The sequence below is a fragment of the Eurosta solidaginis genome, chromosome 1 (genome assembly GCF_040869045.1).
Source record: "Eurosta solidaginis isolate ZX-2024a chromosome 1, ASM4086904v1, whole genome shotgun sequence".
In the NCBI taxonomy this organism is placed as follows: domain Eukaryota; kingdom Metazoa; phylum Arthropoda; class Insecta; order Diptera; family Tephritidae; genus Eurosta; species Eurosta solidaginis.
Genome location: NC_090319.1, coordinates 216,566,051 through 216,586,697, shown reverse-complemented (window position 1 = coordinate 216,586,697; position 20,647 = coordinate 216,566,051). Strand labels below are relative to the sequence as shown.

The 20,647-nt window shown below is 36.9% G+C and overlaps 1 protein-coding gene across 1 annotated transcript; it reads right to left on the bottom strand.

Annotated features, from left to right (window-relative positions):
• Nucleotides 1–15,071: 15,071 nt before the first annotated feature.
• LOC137241067 (uncharacterized) lies at nt 15,072–16,498 on the bottom strand. Its single transcript, XM_067768255.1, has 5 exons — nt 16,441–16,498; nt 16,266–16,376; nt 15,905–16,173; nt 15,562–15,724; nt 15,072–15,506 (listed from the first exon to the last, which is right to left on the bottom strand). The coding sequence occupies exons 1-5, from the start codon at nt 16,484–16,486 to the stop codon at nt 15,358–15,360; spliced, it is 738 nt and encodes a 245-aa protein (XP_067624356.1). The 5' UTR covers nt 16,487–16,498; the 3' UTR covers nt 15,072–15,357.
• Nucleotides 16,499–20,647: the final 4,149 nt, after the last annotated feature.

Sequence of the window (20,647 nt, the reverse complement as noted above, 5' to 3'; positions counted from 1 at the left end):
AATACATTTGCGGCATTATGTATTATGAATTTCTATGCCAATGAATTTTTTATGAACCTGCCACACACAGTCATAATGCAGTCATATTACAATATTGATCCACATAAATTATATTGACCCGACACAGCGGGAAGTCAACATCAATTGAATGCCGAATACTAAACCCATGTCATTTTACACCTTCATAGTTTTGCTCAATTAGTCACGCCGATCAATGCACGTGCCGATCGGAAAGTCTAATTGTCAATGTTAGTTTGTCAGTTGAATCACCAAAATATTCACACACAACTATTTTACATTGTTTCCATAAATAGGGCAATGAAGTAATCTGCTGACTTTGCATACCTGTATTACAACTGTACGTCTTTTTAATTTGTTAGTGTTAGCATAATTATGTATGTGTAGGTTAAGAAATTACGAGAAATAATTTCTTCAATAAAATCAGTTATTGTCAGACGCTCAAAGTCTACTATTCTTTTTTATTAATTTAAATATTTCAGTAGATCTTTCTGCTTTCTTCGTGCGCTAGTTTTATTTCAACCATTATCTTATTTCTGAGCATCTGGAGCTTATCTGCTTTCGACACTACTTCGCAATCTGCATCTTTCATTGCGCTTAGCTTCCGACATAGTTCTTATGATGCTCCGTGTTGCATCATCGGTACACCAAATACTGCCGTATAGGGAGACGTATCAATTACGGTATGTACGACGCTGCGTAACGCGAAAGCGGCATCGCTCACATACTTATCCCAATCCTTTTGATTGTCCTTGATGTAAGATCGTACTATTTCCAACACTGATCGATTCACCCTTTCAGCCGCGTTTGCTTGTGGTGAGTAGAAAGCTGTTCGGATGTGAACTGTTCCATATTTTTCGAGGAATGTTGTAAACATTTCCGACGTAAATTGTTTACCGTTATCTGAATGTACATATTCAGGAACTCCAAAAACATGAAATATAGCTTTTTCTAAATACTTAATAACTTCTGCCGAAGTGGCTTTTCGCATCCGTTTAAGGAAGAAAAACTTACAAAAATGATCTACACCTACAAACACATAAACATTACCATCACGAGTACGTGGGTAAGGACCCATAAAATCGACGAACAAACGTTGAAAAGGGCGTTCAGTGTTTCTTTGGTTTCCCATCTTGGGTTTGTTAAAGGTATTTTGGGTCTTATTGCCTTTACACACTTCGCATGATTTGAGATATGTCTGAACATCTGTCACTATACCTGGCCAATAATACTTATCGCGGATACGCGATAGGGTCTTATGTATACCTCTGTGACCAGCAGAAGGTGATGCATGGGATGCTTCGATCAGACCCCTCCGCAGTTCAGTTGGGACACAGAGTTTCCAAGCATGGTCTACCTGTAACTCGTCTCCTCTGTTGAACTGTGAGCGTTTGTATACGTATCTGCCCGATTCGCAAAGTTTTGGCAGTCGGTCTTTATTTTCAGTCACTTTTTTCCGTAGTTCTATGTATTCGTCCCACTGAAAGTATGGTGAGTTGAGGTCAACGTCTAGTACCCTGTCGCCAGTCGTGATTTCTTCCATATTCATTCGCGATAAAGCATCAGGCACTATGTTTTGGGTTCCTTTACGGTGTTCTATATTGAAATTATACCCTTGCAGTTTCAAACTCCATCTTGCAGGTCGAGCAGTCAGATCCTTCTGGTTCATAAGCCACTTCAGGCTTGCATGATCCGTTATCACCGTAAAAGGTAAACCCTCCACATAGGGCCTGAACCTCTTTATACTAATTACAGCAGCGTAACACTCTAACTCTGTAATACTATAATTTCGTGGCGCTTTATTGATTTTTGCGGACACAAAAGCAATTGGTATTTCGTTACCTTCGTCGTCTAGTTGGAAGAGAATTCCGCCAACTCCGTCAGTTGATGCGTCACATTGTATGTAGAAGTGTCTGTCGAAGTCAGGATGTATTAGGACTGGTGCTGTTAGCAGTTCCTGTTTCAATGTTTCAAAAGCCTTCCTGGCTGCTGCTGGCGGTTGGTTGTACTTTGATGATTTTCTGTAGTTTCCCTAGTATGACCTAGCGTCGACTTCGTGGCTTGAGGGCGTTTTACCGCTGGGTTCTGCATAGATGTTTCCACGCCAGCAACGAGATCGCTTAGCTTGGATACATCCGATCGTACCTTTCGCACCTCCTCCATATGCTGTGCCATCTCCGCGTTTTTTTGCATCATCAATCCCAATTGTCCAATCCTATCTTCGAGTGGTGCCGCCTTGTCCTTATTTTCCGCCGCATTAGTAACATGCGATGCCGATCCCCCGGTGGCGCACCTCCAATTGCCCCCTCTTCTTTATCGGCCATTTCTAATATCCTCTCAAGCCTACGCGAAAAATTTAAGGAGCTGTCAGACGTATCTACCGCGATCCTCTCAGTCGCCGTAACCTCCTGCCTTTGGTTTTCCCCCGGATCACGCTGCCCAAAATCCTAGCTGTGCACTGGTTCAGGAGATCTATCGGAAGGAAATCGACTGGGTGCTCAATACCTGTATCTATTTGGGTGAACAAAAATCCTGCCACCTGTAGTTGCCTAGAATAATCCCGCGTTACCGGTCTTTCACGAGTAAAAAGTCCCAGACCTCATTTCGGTATTCCTTCCTTTTTCTTGTAATTCTCCATAGACCAATATGGGATTGGTTTGTAAGAGGACCCGCTTTACTACGACCCGCAAAATAAAAATCAATAAAAAAAACTCCGCTTGATGACTTATATGTATATATAGAAAAATGAACAAAGGAAAATTAATATATTCAAATAAAAGATATATATATAACTTAGTAATCTAACTTTTAATCAATAGTGAAATAATCAAAAAGAAAAAAGAAAAATCCTAAAAGTTTACAAGCGTATATTTAAATGTATCAGGGATATCCAAAAATAAAAATAGGTGTAACCTCAAAAAGAAAGGTCAGAGGAATGTATATTAAGGATGAAAAGCGTGTTTTAATTCAAAGATAAAAAAATTCAACTTCAAGGAGTGAATGCAATGTGTCGGTGTATTAAAATTTTAAACAAAGGTAATAATAAATGGAAATTCACTAATCTTACGTGGATACAACTATGCACCAAAAAATGTGAAAATCCTCTGAATATAAACAATGAAATAAGTAAAAGAAATTAGAAGAAAAAAAATTATAATAATGGGACTAAACGTGTCTATGTAAAAACGTGTAAAAAAAAAACGTATAAAAAAAATTCAAACAAAAATTCAAATAAAAATTCCAAATAAAATTCTTATTGGTAAGAAAAAAATTCAGTAAAAAAAAAACAATAAAAGAAAAAAGTGTAAATCAAATTTGTATAAGTATGTTAAAAATTTAAAAAATATAAGGATATATTCGTAAAATAAAACCAAAAGTATATAATTTCAACAATAGAATTGTGTGAATTCAATGTGTGAGTGTGTGTGTGTTAAAAATTCAAATCAAAATAATGTTTTGATAAAAAAATTAAAAGTAATAATAAAAATAAATGAATTCAAGTTTTGTTTGTATATTAAGTTTGCATAGAAACTCAAAATGAAACTTTCATATATATAAAAAAAGGTATAAAATTTCAAAAAATAAAAACGTGCAAAATTGAATAAGTGTACACTGTACAGCCTAAGCTAACCAAAAAAAATTTTGATAAAAAAAAACGATGTTTTGAAGGAAATTTCTGTAAAAAAAAAACTTTAATACTTTGAAACGAACGAAAATGTAATTTTTTCTAATTAAATATGTTCAACTGTTGGTGCATGTTGGTGTTGTACTCGCCTTAATGGCTCTGCTGGTGAGTAGAGTGTGTAGTGTAAACAGCCAACAATTTAATCCCAAATATTTAAATCAGTCTAATATGCTACCCTGCTACAAAAATAGTCTAAAGTTCTTCAACACATAAATATGCATTTGGTAATTGCTGACATAGCCAGTCAGATTTAATACAGGTGTGTGTACAACACACAACCAAACAAATTTGAATTCTAGCAAATTTGCAAAAATTGCATTTCCCACATAAGTCACAGCTCAACACAGATGTGTAGGTACATATTTTGTATCGAGTTGTATGTAGGTATGTAAGTATGTATGCTTAAATATAAATATGTATGTAAGAATATGTTTAGAATAATTTAAACATTTGAATAAAGGGACATTCAGAATTCGCTCACTGAAGTCAAAATTCATTTACCTGCATTTAATCTTTTATAAGTGTTGTAAGAATGTCTACTGTCCAAAGTCAATGTCAACTAATCCCCTCGTCTGGCTATGGAAGTGTGGCACTACAGCGTTTTAAGTGCTGGCTCAAAATGTGGTTGCCACTATTCCCCCTTACCCTGTCAAATTATTTACCCCCAGACAAGCATCCAAAAGCCTCACAGGTATATCGTGCTGGATTGCATACATGGCAGCTTGTGTTTTGCTTGCAAGAAAGAAATTTTGCATTAAATATTATCTTCCAAGCACTAGCAAAGAATACGGATACCACTTTTACAAACGTTGAAGTTCATAAAAGGAAGCCCGAAATCTTGCCAGCATTCCCCCCTAAATTTTGTCAATCTTGCACTAACCTCTCAGTGCTAACCACAAGTGATGTTGCATTCATGACCCTAACTCTGTCCGAAAAGATGGAAATGAAAGTGGTTGGCGTGACGTTCCGACGTGTTTTTTGACCGCTCTGTAATCAATGGTAATTTTTCTCAAAGCTAAAGCTTTTATCCACTTGTTGACTCAAGTGTAATCAAACAATTTTACTTACCTGTATTTTACATTTTTATATTGTGATTTACAATCATAATGTGAAACAGTGAGTCTATAAAACATATTTTATTTAACTCGGGCATAATAAGTCATTATAAATAAATGTTCTATTTTGCTCAGTTTATGCATTAGTTAGACAGTGTCTCTTTTTTTACCGTACTAACTTTTGTTGCTTTGCTCGGCTTGCTCTCTAAAATGCCGTGTTTCTGTGCAAATAAGGTAGCGAGATCGCATAAAACAGTGCAATGATCTTTTTCATTTGGACTGTGTGAATATTCTGCCGGCTGATCTTGAGTGCCTAAGAGAAGCAGGCAAGCAGTAAATATGTGGCAGGTGTGTTGCTGCTCGGCGAAACTCCCTTCACTCGCCGCCACCTATTGTTGATCTTGAAGCTATTGACAGATTCAAGCTCTCGCATACTCATACATCGTCATCATCTGACTCTTCTAAACCAATGCCTGCCTTAGATTTGGCGCTAAAGGAAATAAGTGCTCCTAAATTTGAAAACTCACGCTTGGCTGATATCGTCAACTCTTTGCGAGATGAATGCAAAATACTCATTGAGCAGACTGGCGTGTTTAAAGCCGCTGTTCGCTCATTAGAAAAACAGCTTTGTTTAGATGAGCTGCTTTCTGCTATTGCTTCACTAGCCACTGAAGTGAAGAAAATGCAAAATGAAAACAAATACATGAACAACTGTTTGGACAATAATCATGCTCTAATGGTGTCGGGTAACTATCAAACCAGATTGACAGGGAGTTCTGCGGATGTCACTGTTTTAGACACACTTACAACTGCAACTACGTTATTAAACGGCTCTCTGCCTTCTGCTGGTGTCGGAGTCACCTATAATGCTGCCGCTCTCTCTACTGTCTCCGCTGCCGCTAGTTCTAATAATTATTGTTCGTTGCCTTTGACAACACAATCTTCAACAATGCCAAATGGCTCTCTGTCATATGCTATTGCAGCTGCTCCAGACAACAGTTCTGTTATCTCCTCTTCTGCTGCTTCATCCGCTGTTAGCAATAATCAGTATTCGTCAAATATTATTAACAACAATAATAACAATGTGACTCATCTTTGTGCCGATTTGCAAAAGCCTTTGTCGTTGGGTACTGCTAAAAACTTGCCTTCGTCTGGTCAGTGGACCAAAGTTCAGCGAAAAGGACGCAAAAATAAAAAGCAAGATATCAATAAACCTTTACATACTGGAGTTAACAATGAATGCAAAATCTCCCCTAAAGATTCTGTAAGGGTAAATCATCAAAGCAAGGCTCGCTCCTCCAATTTGATAATCGGAGTTAGTGATAACACGGAACTTGACGTTGTTAGCTCAGGAAATGGTGTCATCTATCCTCCTTCAAACCAAGTGTTACTGCGGATGGTCTTATTGCTTATGTTTCCAAAAACACTAACATTAGTGCTCATCATCTCACATGTTTTCCTCTGGTCAAAAAGGACGCGGATATCAAGGATCTGACACGATTAAATTTCAAGCTTGGTGTATCGCATGCACTAGAGGATAAAGTTTTAGATCCCAAGCTCTGGCCGGCAGATGTTAAAATTAAGCCTTTCAAAAACCGTCGTAAAGTTGTTCGAGGTGGCGGTGGTGATGCTTAGCAATCAGTAGTGCCAGACAAACATTTTCCTAGGCAAGTCAGAATTTATTTTCAAAATGTCTCTGGCCTTAGGACTAAGGCCAACTTGCTTTTTGATATGAGTTCGCATTTGGAATATGACATATTCGTTTTAATCGAAACATGGCTCAACTCTAATTTTTTTGATGGTGAATTCTTTGATCCTAACTGCCTGGACCAGCACAGAAGGGGAAACTCTAGAGCTGCTCCTGGACACACATTTCCCGGAAAATATGACAAACGCACCGGAAGTACCTGCAGCAAACCAAGCTGTGAATATACCCATCACTGAGGAGAGAGTGAGGTGGGCAGTCAAAAGTTTTAAACCTTTTAAGGCTGCTGGACCAGACGGGATTGTGCCCGCTCAACTTATCTACTCTTTGGAGGTATCAGCCAACTGGCCGCGGCACATATATACCGCTTGTTTGGATATGAACTATATTCCGTGTGCATGAAGGAGCGCCACGGTCATATTCATTCCTAAGGCAGGCAAAGCCTCTCATTACGATCCGAAGGACTATAGACCTATCAGTCTTTCATCCTTCGTACTCAAGACCCTAGAGAGAATAGTTAGCGATTTTCTCACTACAAGCATTGATAGGAATCTCATTTCGGACTATCAACACGCGTACACCAAAGGTAAATCTACGGAGACTGCGCTACACAGCCTATTCTCTACTATAGAAACATCCTTGTTCGAAAAGGATTATTGTCTTGTGGCCTTCCTAGACATTGAAGGAGCATTCAACAACATAAGTCCAGACGCCGTTAACATTGCTTTAACTGATCTGGACGTAAATAGACCCCTAGTGGGACTAATTGATCAACTGCTCAGGGGAAGGAAATTGCTCTCCTCACTGGGGAAGGTTGAGGTAACACGATTTGTCGCAAGGGGCACGCCCCAGGGTGGTGTCATTTCCCCCTTACTATGGAACCTAACGGTAAACTCGCTATTAAGAGATACTAGTTGGGGGAGCGGGAAGGTCGTGGCATATGCTGATGACCTAGCGATTATCTACAGAGGCAAGTTTCCTCAAACTTTTTGCGACTTGATGCAGGTAGCATTCCTAGAGGTTTCCTTGTGGGCTTCCCGATGTGGACTCAGCGTCAACTCCGATAAAGTAGAGATTGTCTTATATACCAAACAATACAAAATACCATCGTTGAACCTACCTGAACTAAATGGGGTGCGCCTAAGCCTGGCAGATAAAGCCAAATTTTTAGGCGTAGTTTTAGACAAAAAGCTGAACTGGAAGGACAACGTTATCCAGCGACAAAAGAAAGCGTACATTGCATTATATACGTGTCAAAGAGCCATTGGCAAAAAATGGGGACTCACCCCCAACATATGCAGATGGATTTATACCGCGATTATCAGACCCATACTGCTGTATGGGGTAGTCGTATGGTGGCCAGCCTTGAGCAAGGCGTCAAACCTAAACTGGTTGGGTAAAGTCCACAGATCCAGCATGATAAGCATAAGCGGGGCTCTAAGAACAACGCCTAGCGAAGCTCTTCAGGTCATTCTTGACATCTTTCCACTGGATCTGGCTGGTCATCGAGCAGCGGCAACGTCAGCCCTGCGTCTAAGGGAGTTGTCGTGCTGGAACAACAGGACCACAAGACACTCAAGTATACTAAACAAATACAGTTTTCTCCCTCCTAGCACGGATCGCTGTGCGACCACAACAGTTGCGGAAACAAACTTTAAGATAAACATACCCAGCAGGGATGACTGGACGGAGTCGGACAAGTGCCTTGCTATGGGCAACAGCATTTCCATATACACGGACGGCTCCAAGCTAAACGGGAGAGTTGGGGGTGGAGTATACTCAAGGGACCTTGACCTCCAGCTCTCATTCAGACTACCCGACCACTGCAGTGTATTCCAGGCAGAAGTTGCAGCCATAATGGAAGCCGCAGCTAGGATAGGGACATACATTGTCGGCAAAGAAATTTTTATCTTCAGCGCCAGCCAAGCTGCCATAAAATCTCTGGGCTCCCACTCGTTCAATTCTGAACTAGCACTAAACTGTCGCCGATCTCTTCAAGAGATGGCTCAACAGAACCGTGTACACCTCACATGGGTCCCTGGACATAGGGATATCGAGGGAAACTGTATTGCAGATGAACTCGCTAGGCAGGGTACAACCAAGCAGGTTCTTCCTGGACAAGAACGCTTAGGTATGCCCCTGTCCACATGCAAGCTAATGCTAAAAGAGCACATCTACCGTCAAGCCGACGAAAGATGGCTACAAACACCGGGATGTCGAACGTCGAAAGAAACCTGACCTAAATGGGATCCTAATAGGTCCCGTCACGTTTACAACCTAAGAAGGGATACAATTTCCACACTTGTAGGGGCACTAACGGGTCATTGCCTCATAGGTAGGCATGCAGAAAGGCTAGGAGCGCCTTATCGTCGTTGCTGTAGGAGTTGTAAAGAAGATGAGGAGGAGGAAACGGTGGTTCACCTCATTTGCAACTGCCCAGCGCTAAGCGGAGCACGGCAGCGCTTTTTGGGAGCTCCATTTCTTGATACTATGAGTCAGGCTGTGGAGCATGACGTCAAGGACCTGGTAGATTTCATCAGGTCCTCAAAATGGTTCGAAGAGGAGAGGTAACGGTGTTTTTCGTGGTATCACAACGGGCCTAGTACTACTGGCCTAAGTGTGCCCTCGGGCAGCCACCCCAACCTAACCTAACCTAACTTATATAATGTCTACCGCAAAGATCGTGACTACTGCAAAACTGGACTTTCTAGAGATGGTGGAGTCTTAATTTCCGTGCGCCGTCATTTTCGGTCATCGCTCGTGGACCTGTCTGACATGGATTCGTTGATCGACCAGCTTTGCGTCTCTGTTCAAGGCAGCTCGAAATTGTTTGTATGCGCTTCATATATTCCTCCGTCTAGTGCGGATTCTATATATAAATCGCATGTTGACAATATTGTTAGTTTAATACATACACAGGATGGTAGTAACTTTTGTATCTTAGGCGACTTTAACTTACCAAATATCGAATGGTCTTATGTTGACAATAACTTCGCTCTACTTCCTAAAAATGTAAATAGTTGCGCTGAAATTCTCCTCACTGACAATCTTTTAAGTGTCAATCTCTTCCAGATAAATAGCTTCAGAAATCAGTTATCAAGAACACTAGATCTTATATTTATTAACGATAATATTAATTATTCCCTAACTGAATGTCTGGGTCCACTGTCGTGTTCCAGTATTCACTATATCCCGCTAGTTTTGGGTGTTGAATTTTATAATTTTGAAAGCATTGTTCCAGATAATGCTACTCCTAGTTTCTCATTTAGGCGTGCGAACTTTGCTAATATTTCCCGAGAAGTTCCTCTAATTGATTGGGAAGCTATTTCTTCTGGAAGTGATCTCTCACGCTGTTTCAATGCCTTCAAAGGCCTTATCAATGAGATTTGTAGTAACAATATTCCGCGGAAAATTAAAAAGTGTTACAAAATTCCTTGGTATACTACTGGGCTCAAGCGGCTAAAGAATTTGAGGAATAGATTTTTTTAAAAATTCAAGACTACAAAGTCTTGGGTGTTTAAAATCAAGTACATTCGCTACAACAGGGAATTTTAAGCGCTAAGTAAGAGGCTGCGTATTAATTTCACCCGAAACTTCGAATCTTGTATCAAAGATAACCCTAAAGCTTTTTGGAATTATGTAAAATCCAAGAAAGCTACCTCGAGTATTCCCTCGTCAGTTTTATATAGTGGGTTTCATACCTCTTCACCTGTGGAGTCGGCTAACCTTTTTGCAGACTTTTTTCACTCCAATTTTGTTACTCAGTCAGTTAGTGTTCCTGAGTCCTCTTCAATGGTAGACTCTCCCATCAACTTTGGGGCTCTTACTCTTTCTCTAGATGACATTGTTGATGGAATCCGGAACCTCAAGTCGTCTTCCCAGACAGATATTGACGGCTTATCGTCTTATCTCTTTAAAAATTGTCTGATTCTAGCCACCCCGCTTCTTTTAATCTTCAACAAATCTCTCGATTGTGGTGAGTTCATTGATGCTTGGAAGATAACCTTCATATCCCCCATTTTTAAAAGTGGTAATAAAAACAATGTTGCCAACTATAGACCAATTGCGAAATTATCTACTATCTCTAAACTTTTTGAGTATGTTGTAAAACAAAAAATTAGTTTTGCTGTCAAGCAATTAATTAGAGATAGTCAACATGGCTTCATGCCTGGTAGATCCACGGTTACAAACTTAGCACTTTTTTCTGAATTTTACCTTGCAGCCTTCAACAACCGTCTTCAAGTCGACACGGTTTATACGGATTTCTCCAAAGTGTTTGATAAAGTCAGTCATCAAATATTGATATCCAAACTAGCCAGACTGGGCTTTCACTCTATATTTTGGTCTTGGATTAAGTCCTACCTTCACTCACGCAAATGTGTAGTTGTTGTTGACACTACTCACGCCAAGCCTTTTATTGCATCCTCAGGAGTACCCCAAGGCAGCATCTTGGGCCACTGCTTTTTGTAATTTTTATTAATGACATTTCACCCTGCTTTCAGCATTCCCATTTTTTGCTGTACGCTGATGATCTGAAGGTGTTTACAACTGTTTCTACTCCTTCTGATGCAGAAAATATTCAGTCTGATCTGAACAACGTTGCTGATTGGTGCCGTAATAATAATCTGCCTTTAAATATTGGTAAGTGCTTTCACGTAACCTTCTTCAAGTCTCGTGGCACAATTCCCACTTCATATTATATTGACGGCTCTCGTCTGTCCACACGTACTGAGATTTCTGACTTAGGCGTAGTTTTCGACTCGCAGTTTTCGTTTACCACTCACATAACCTCGATAATTGCTAAATCCTACTCGGTTTTGGCTTTTATTCGGCGATTTAGCTCTGACTTAACAGATCCTTATACTCTTAAGTTGCTGTTTACGTCTCTCGTACGCTCTAAGTTGGAATATGCTTGCTTTATCTGGAGGTCTTATCATGACTGCCATATCAAAAGGCTCGAGCGAGTCCAAAAAGTCTTTTTATGGTTTTGCCTGCGGTCTCTGAACTTTTCTGAGCCGATTCCCTCTTATAATGCCAGATGTGCACTCATTAGCCTTCAATCACTTCAAAGTAGGAGGACCATTCTTTCTCTTACTTTTGTCTATGATATTATTAATGCTGTGATTTATTCACCACGTTTACTCGAGAGTATTTGTCTCCATATACCCCCTAGATCACTTCGAAATTGGGATATGTTTTATATTGATTGCGCCCGGACCCTCTATGCCTCTAACGCTCCCATTTTTAGAGCACTGAGGGAGTTCAATACTATCTCAAATTCTTTGGCCATTGACTTTTCTTTGCCAAAGACCACCTTCAAATGTCTGTTGAGTGTTATAATTTTTTAGGGTTATTCCGGTCAATTTTAATAAATTTTAATATTTTGTTTTTAGGCTATTTGACCTATTGTGGGTTCCAGTAAGAAATAAAAATTTGGTAATTATTCCACTGTTGCGCATGTATGTGCGTCCTTTTTGTACCTTAATTAGTATTAGCTTAGCTAAAATTGTTGTTTTGTGACACTTTATTGTTGTTGAATTTCAAAAATTGTGACAAAAAAAAAACTAATGTAATTATTTCTTATGTTTTATTGTTGAAAATAAATAGACTTCGCCCCTGAAGAAGCTAGGACGGCTAGCGAAACGTAGGGCCGCAACAGTGGAATAATTACCAAATTTTTATTTCTTACTGGAACCCACAATAGGTCAAATAGCCTAAAAACAAAATATTAAAAGTTATAATTTTTTGTTTGTATTGCTAAGGTCTGTATTTTTAAGTACAAACGCAAGTAGTCTGTAAGAACATTAGACTATTTTTGAAATTAAATTAAATATGCATGCGAAGCCGAAATTAAATATGCATGCGAAAAGGAATAAATAGCATAGTGAGAAGTTGCGCAAGCAACTAGGATAAAGATAAGTTAAAACAAAGAAATTTAATAAAAAAAATGCGAAAAATGAAATATATTTAGTGGGCTAAACGCTGGGCGCCATTGTTACATAACTGCTTGTGTTGGGAGAGGAGGAGTGGCGGCTCGGCATGGTTGTAGCCCGGCTGAGGCTCGTCGGGGTTGGGGCGCGGTTCTTGCCACGTCTCCTTCCCACAGTTACATAGCAAAAAGGGTTCATGCCTAGATGTGCGTGTTTGTGCAAAAAAAGGAAAAGAGATAGGAAAGAACAAGCGGGAGAAATTACCAGTCCTTGTCAGGTGTGGAGCCTTCCCACCCCTTCTGTTCACAAAAGAGTGAACAGTCTTGGACTGCAGATGGCTCCGTCATCTGAGTGGAGTCCCCTATTTCCTGACATCGCCATTCACTAAGTCTTCAGTCCCCGTCCATCACTCCTCACCTGCAACACTTGCCACAAGGGCAACACCTGCACCAACAAAGAAAAGAAACTTTAGCCTGACATACCTGTTGTCATTGTCCTATAGACTCAACCCATACAAATAAATATTCTGAGGATTTCTCTACAAATTTACAATAATTTCTCTATTCACGATTTTATTGTCTTAAATTACCAAAGAAAATCAAACATAGAACTATTAATAGCTACTACTATTAAAACTTAAAATTCAATAAATTTAACCTTTAAAGTAATTTTATTTAATTACCAAGTTTCAATTATCTTCCAAAACTTTATCCAAAAAGTCTTCAGGTTACTCTATTACTAGATTTGTTTTCTTTTCATTACTACTATAAATATATTTATATATATGTATATATTTTTCTTCTCAATAAAAAAAGTTTATTAAATTCGATTAATAAAATTAATAATAATGTAACTTATTTTATTTCGAAATCTCTATGCATTATTTGTCCAGCAAAAGAAAAACTTCAAAAATTGATACGCCCCAGCGCCTATTCAGATATTTTCCTTGCACTTGCTCTAAGGCAAGCTTTCGCAAAAACCCTATTAACTTCTTTAAATATGTACATACGTGTGTACACACATGTCTATTGAAAACAAGAAAAATGTTTATAAATGTGATTGTTGTTCAAACTCACCTCGCTTTGTCAACCGGATTTGGTACCAAATGCGGCGTATAGCTGAAAGTGGAGGACAAAAAAACATACAAAGCTACAAAGAAAAAATAGTATACTTATTTGATCAGTTAGTAGGGCTTTGGTCGCGTGACCGCGATCAAGGACAATGTTTGCCTTGATTTCGAAATTAACAATGTGGCGTGAAAATTAAAAAGTAAAAAAAAAAACAAACAAATGCGTATTCGATTTTGTCAGTTATGGTTTGGCCCTTGGCCTAAAAGTGCAAAAAAAATTGAAAAAAAATGTAAATGTGTTTACTACTGTCGTGCAGTAGTTAGGCACCTTAAAAAAATTTTTTTTAAGGAAAGAAATCAAAATTGATGTTATTGAAGTTATGTGTTTTTACACATAAACCCCAAGCATGTGTCAACTAAGCGAAATATAAAACAAGATGAAGAAGTATATAAAAAATTCAATAGTGCAAATAATTAAATATCGCAAAACATTCCAAGTTTCTACTTTCCCACGAATTGAGGAGAATTATTAAAAATTACAAACTCAAAAAAAAAAAAAAAATATCAAAAAAATCAAATTCAGTAAAAAAGAAAATTTGTAATTTTTTTCTACGGAAAAGAAAATCCAAAACCAAAAATCGAAAATATAGATATGATGTGTTTGCCTTCTCACAATATTAGAAGGATTATTTGAAATTGAAATTCAAAAAAATAATGTCAAAAAAAAATTTCATTAATTCAAAAAAGTTCTTTTCCTTTCTTTTCTTCCTTTTTCAATTCTTATTTGATTCAAAAAAAAAAAAAAATTTATTTCGTATATAAAAGTAAGGTAAAGAAATGCTTAAATCTAAAAATTATTTTTTTTTTTCGAGGAAGGAATATTACGAATATTGTGATACGCTCTAATGGTGTGATTCGTTTTGGTTATTTTAAACGTTGTGAGACCCGCTGATTTATATTGGATATGAAGATTACTGACAGCCGCTGTGGTGGGTTCTCCGTGATGTGCTCACTCTCCTTTTGGATGCAGATGGAAAGTTGCCGACAAAATTGTGTGGTGTGTATTCTGATGTTTCGTGTAGCTAGCTATATGTTTCCAAGTGTTGCTGGCGCTAGGTTGCTTGCGCCTTGTAAACTGTGTCAAATGCGAATGTTACGTGTTGCGCGTTCGTGGAAAATTGAGTTAATGTTGACGTGTTTAGTCAACAATGTTGCCTCACTTGTGTTATGGAAATGTGTACGTGTGCGTGTATTGGTGTATACCCACTAAACAATTTGTTCCGACTTTTTTTCGAAATCTTTAAGTTGTGTCTAAAGAATTTGCCGAAATCGGAACCGATTTTCTTTGGAAGTAGTAAAGAAATTTGTATGACAGGGTTGACGCGACTTCGTAAAGAAACGTCGTAACGATTTTGTTTAGAACTTTCTTTACGAAATCTTTTAAAAAAGCCTTAACGATTTCGCAAAGTAATATTTTCACGAAATCTTTCAGAAATGTCTCAACGAGTTCGTAAAGCTTTGTGCTTACAGAATCTTGAAGAAATTTCCTAAAGAAATCTATCTAAATATCCAATTAAAAACAATTTTTTTTGTATTTAATTAATACAATTTAATTTATTAAGTTTAAATAGTTTAAATTAAATTACATATAAATATATATGTATAAGAATTCAATATTGAGAAAAAAAATCAGAGATTTCCTAACCATTCAAAAATTGCATATAAAATAAAATAAAAAAGATAAATGGCTAAAATTCTTTAGCTGCGTTAATACTTTTTTTAGCTTTTAGCTTCGATGGCACTCCTCATATTAAGCGATATTTTTAAACACAAGTTTAAGCCAAAATATAATAAAATTAATAAAATAAAAAAGATAAATGGCTAAAATGCTTTAGCTACATTTTTTGGCTTTTATCTCCCTCAAGTTGTGTACTTGTTCTTTTCGATAATTTTGCGAACCGGTCCTTGGCACTATCAAAAAATTTTTTCAAAGCCTCGTCTATTTTAGTGTAGTTTGTTTGGGGTATGTTTTCCATAGCCGACTCTATAATTAGTACATAAATGAATTAGGAATTTGCTGAATAAGTTTAATAACGTACCTTTAAGAAGTTTAATACATATAAAATCCTTCAAAGAAATATTGTTATTGACATTTGTCCATGAAAAATTGCGTGCCAAATAATCGTCATTAAATATATATTTCAAGTTCGCAACGATAAATTTTTTGAGGTCATCTGTCGGTTGTCTAGCGAACTTCGTTATCTGTTGAACCAAAAAAAGGGAAAAAACATTTTAATGTAGTTAGTAGTTAAAAGGGGTGTAAAGAGGTGTGATTATAGTCCTGTGATAATAACTTCAATTGCCTGAGAAAGGCGTTGAAAAATACTGTCTTCTAAACCTCTAACGGCTTACATTTTCAACTAAACTACTTATCATATTTACCAATTCCTGTCGCATTTCTTCATCGTTTTGGAAAATTTTTTCAAAATCCAATATTTCATTCACATCGTTGAAGGGAAGGTTTGGCAGCTTGGAACATAAAGTGCGTTGGCGTTTAAAGGCAGCTAAGGTTTGGTCTATTGATCGTTTTAAACCGACAAATTCTTCTGCAAAGTGTTCATAAATTTTATTGTTGACTTCGCGTAGTTTTTTATTTTCTTCTATCAGCTCCTTATTTTGATTTACAATAACTTCTAACAAATGTTCGTTATCTGCAAAAGTATAAAAAATAAAATCTTAAAATTTCTGCCACTGCACTAGTACCAAGAAAAGTTAAGTTTTTATAGGTAGATAAGTGACTCACATGGTTTGTTCTCAGTGATGTTCTCCGTATATCCTTGAGTTTGCCCCATTGAAGAAGGAATGCATTGCTCCTCTTGTGTTAATATTACTACTTCATTGCCGGGGTAAATAGCTGCAGAAATATAAATTCCATTCATAAATTAAATGTTTATAGGAGCACATGTGATAAAACTTACCACTTTCTTCACATTCTACGGGGACATTTGTGTAATGGCTACTCATTTTTCAGCAGTGTTTTGAATACCCTTCTATATAAAAATAAAGATATTTACAGTCGATGTTAGTTAAATTAAACTCCTCTTCGTTGTCAGAAATTAGCAAATAATTTGTCTCGTAAATATTCAGAACCCAACTTCTGGATTCAAAGTCATTACGTTGGAGGTTTTTAACTTCCTTTGCGAAGATGCATATGTCATTATTGATCGCTGTTATTTTTGTTAAAATAAAGACCCTTTTATTAACGCAGAAATAATTATCTGGAGGTCGTGCCGACAATTTGAAGTGCTCACATATGATAGCTCGGAAAGTGTTGTCATTTAGAGCCCCTTTTAGAATAGGAAACAATTCCCGATGTGACTCTTGTTTTATTATGGAACTTTTTTCAATAACTCTGTTGGATATTTGCGCCAACACATTCGATCCCTTTTTTATTGTTTTTTTCAATTGATAAAGATAATTTTCATATTTAAACGCGCTAAAGTTATTAAGAGATCCATATTTTAAAACATCGCCATATAAATGTTTTAGACTGTGGCAATTATAGGTTACAAATTCTTGGCCATAGAGGTGCACAAAGTCGTTTACGAATTCTTCAAGGAGCTCTTTAGCCACGTTATTGAATTGACAGCATAGCTCCGGGTGACATAAGATCCTCGTCGCAAAGTGGAATTTGCAAAAATGACGGTAACGTTTTTCATCGAGTTTGTTTTGTAGCACATACGGTCCACTATACAAAAGAAAATATCGGTACTCGGTAAAAGTAACAATTAGCTGATAAACCTCCACCATCTGTATGGTTTTGCAATAATGAAACTGTTTGGCTAGTTGACGCGTTTTCTACCTATTATAAGACACAGACAAATTTTAAAGCCTGCACCTAAAGCAGGTAGTATTTTCTTTTCCCGGCTTCGTATAAAAAGGAATCTTTCTGTCTAGGTAAGATTTGATTTTTTCAATTATTATTCTTGTCCCGAGTATAAATATGATTTAATGCGCCTTGAAACTTCATAACATCTGCAAGGCTCGCCGGAGATAGTTCAGTTCATAAGTCAAATTTCAAAACCATGATTTATTAAAAAAAAATAAAATGAGTAAAAGGACGCGAGAATTTGAGTGTAATAACGATCCAGATATGTTCTGTTTCATGTGTGGCCAATATACTATCATAAGGCGACGACGAATATTCTCAGATCATAAGAAAACTTTATACTCCAAGTATTTTTGCATTGAGCCTAAAAATGCTGAAAAACCATGGACACCGAACACTTTGTGTACATCGTGTACGGTAGAATTTATTCAGTCGGAATCAGGACAACAAATAAAATTTGATACACCAATGATATGGAGAGAACCTACTTTCCATTCAATAGAGTGTTATATTTGTCAGACAAAGGTACTTGGCGTTGGAAGATCAAGAAGAGTAACCTATGCCAGCGTAACTGCAGTGACATTACCAGTACTACATTCAACGGCAGTTGCGGATCCAGTTCCATTGTCTACAGTAATATCCGAGTGCGGGGAATCAAGTTGTACTGAATTTCGCATGGGAAACGAGAGAAACGTTCTGTGACAAGCACAACTTAATGATTGGATAAGAGATTTGGAACTATCCAAGGAAAAGGCCGAGAACCACACTTCTCGTATGCAACAATTTAAATTTGTGTCATCCGATGTTAAGGTGATATATTTTAGAACTCGTCACGAACCATCTTCCAAACACTACACCAAGAAAGACAGTATATGCTACTGCAACGACATTCCTGGTTTATTCAAAGAGTTTTGTCAAAAAGTGGCGATTGTTCATAGATAGCAATAAACTGAGTTTGAAGGGTGTATTATTGCATATTGGTAACAAAAAGCCTTCTATCCCGATCGCACATGCAGTAAATACAAAGGAAACCTACGAGGAAATGCTAAAAATACTCAAATTTATCAAATGTGAAGAGCATGATTGGAAAATATGTTCTGATCTCAAAGTCGTTGCATTGCTATGCGGTCTACAAAGTGGCTACACCAAGCACTGCTGCTTCCTCTGAAAATGGGATAGCCGAGCTCGTAAGGACCACTACGTCAGAAAGGATTGGCCGGAAAGAGTCGAGTTTACCGTTGGTGTGGATAACATCAAATACACCCTCTTGTCAAGAAAGAGAAAATCATTCTTCCACCCTTACACATCAAGCTCGGTCTCATTAAAAACTTTGTTAAGGCTTTGGACAAACAAGGCGAAGCATTCGATTATTTGAAAACAATTTTCCGGATATTTCTCAAGCCAAGATAAAGGAAGGTATTTTTGTTGGACCACAAATAAAAAAGTTGATCAAAAATAATCAATTCAAAGGACTACTCTCATTAGTTGAGGCAGCACCGTGGGAATCCTTTGAAAAGGTCGTTGCTTCTTTTCTCGGTAGACACAAAAGCCCCAACTACGAGCAGATAGTGAACGACTTAATCAATAATTATGCAAAAATGGGTAAATATTAAAGGCTAATTAAAAATAATTTCCCAAAATTCTATAACTTGTTTACCTAACTAATATTTTCTTTCCAGGCGTAAATATGTCCTTAAAAGTTCACTTTCTGCACTCACATTTGATCTTTTTTTCGGCAAATCTTGGCGACGAAAGTGACGAACATGGCGAAAGGTTTCATCTGCAAATGAAATTAATTGACAATCGATATCAAGGATTCTGCGACGTCGCAATGATGGGTGATTACTGCTGGTTTCTCATAAGAGAAACCGATCCTAAACTGAATAAGCGTCAAAGTAGAACACATGATTATTTCGACTACATAGTAAAATCAAATTAAAATAAAGATTGTTAGAATATAGTATAAACATAAATAAATTTAAAAAAAGTTAAAAATATGGGTGATTTCATTCATAAATTGAACTTTTAACTAAATAGGAACAGAGCATAGCAAGATATTTCACTCTTCTTTATACCGTACATACGTTTTGAGGTATACGTTGAAATTGCGCAACCTAGGTATTTTTATTTTATCGCTTATAACTTACGTAGTTTTGCATCGATTTCTTCGATGATAGCTTATCTTTTTTTTTTTAATTAAACAGAGCTTTACGCAAAGAAAAAATATCTGGAAAAAATGTTTTGTTTTTGGAATGCTGCCCCCGCAAAAGTAATTTTTTTCTTATTTTTTCATAAAAAAAAAAAAAAACAATAATCTGAAATGATAAGCTAATATCTCGAAAACTGTCTGGTTGAGCAAAAAACAATGTATGATGCGTTTTTTAGCATATTTTATCGTCTTTCCGATTCTGTAAACGTTTTTGCAATTGCTTGACCCGTTCGTGAGATATACGTAATTAAAGGGAGCCATCTTTTTGGTTTTTTCGATTAACGGTAAATTACAAATATCTCAAAAACGGTACCATTGAATCAAAAATGAACTCGATTTTCGAAATCAGGGGGTGGTTTTACACACGAATTTCATAACGGCGTCTCTGGTAAATTTTGGCCGTCGATCAGTGTAATTGATTAGCGACTACCAATAACTGCTCTCAGTGTGAAATATTATTTAATTTTATTCTTTCGCATTTTCATTATTGCTATTAATATAATTTTCTTAACAGGGGTTTTAAAAATGAATAGAGTAATTGAGGGGATGTGTGAAATAACGGTATAACTCAAGAATCAACCTTTTGAGAAAAGTGAATAAAACTTAACAATGCAGGTAAAAATAAATTTATAATAATCCTACTTGGTAAGATTTTAGATAGTATGATTCTTTGATAAGAAAAAGTACCAAATTTTATATATACATAATTTTATTAGAAAATGGATGTTTTCTTTTTTTTGAGTTATACCGTTATTCCATAGATCGAATATCAAATATTTTGATTGAGATACTTTATTAAACAAAATAGTAGATACATTAATAACCATTGTTAAATACATTATATTCTATTATTTCAAAAGTGCATATAACTATTTGTTATTTCCGTGTGCCAATAAAGGATCGTATTTCCTTAATGTTTTTGGAAATAGGAAACCTTTATATACACTCCATTTTATCGCTATTTGGTTTTATACCATCCTGAGTTATTATATGACCTAAGAATTTTGTCTCGTGTTTTAAAAACTCGCTTTTATTTAAGGATACCTTAAAATTTGAGTTTTGTAGGGTCTAGAGTATTTGTGCTAGA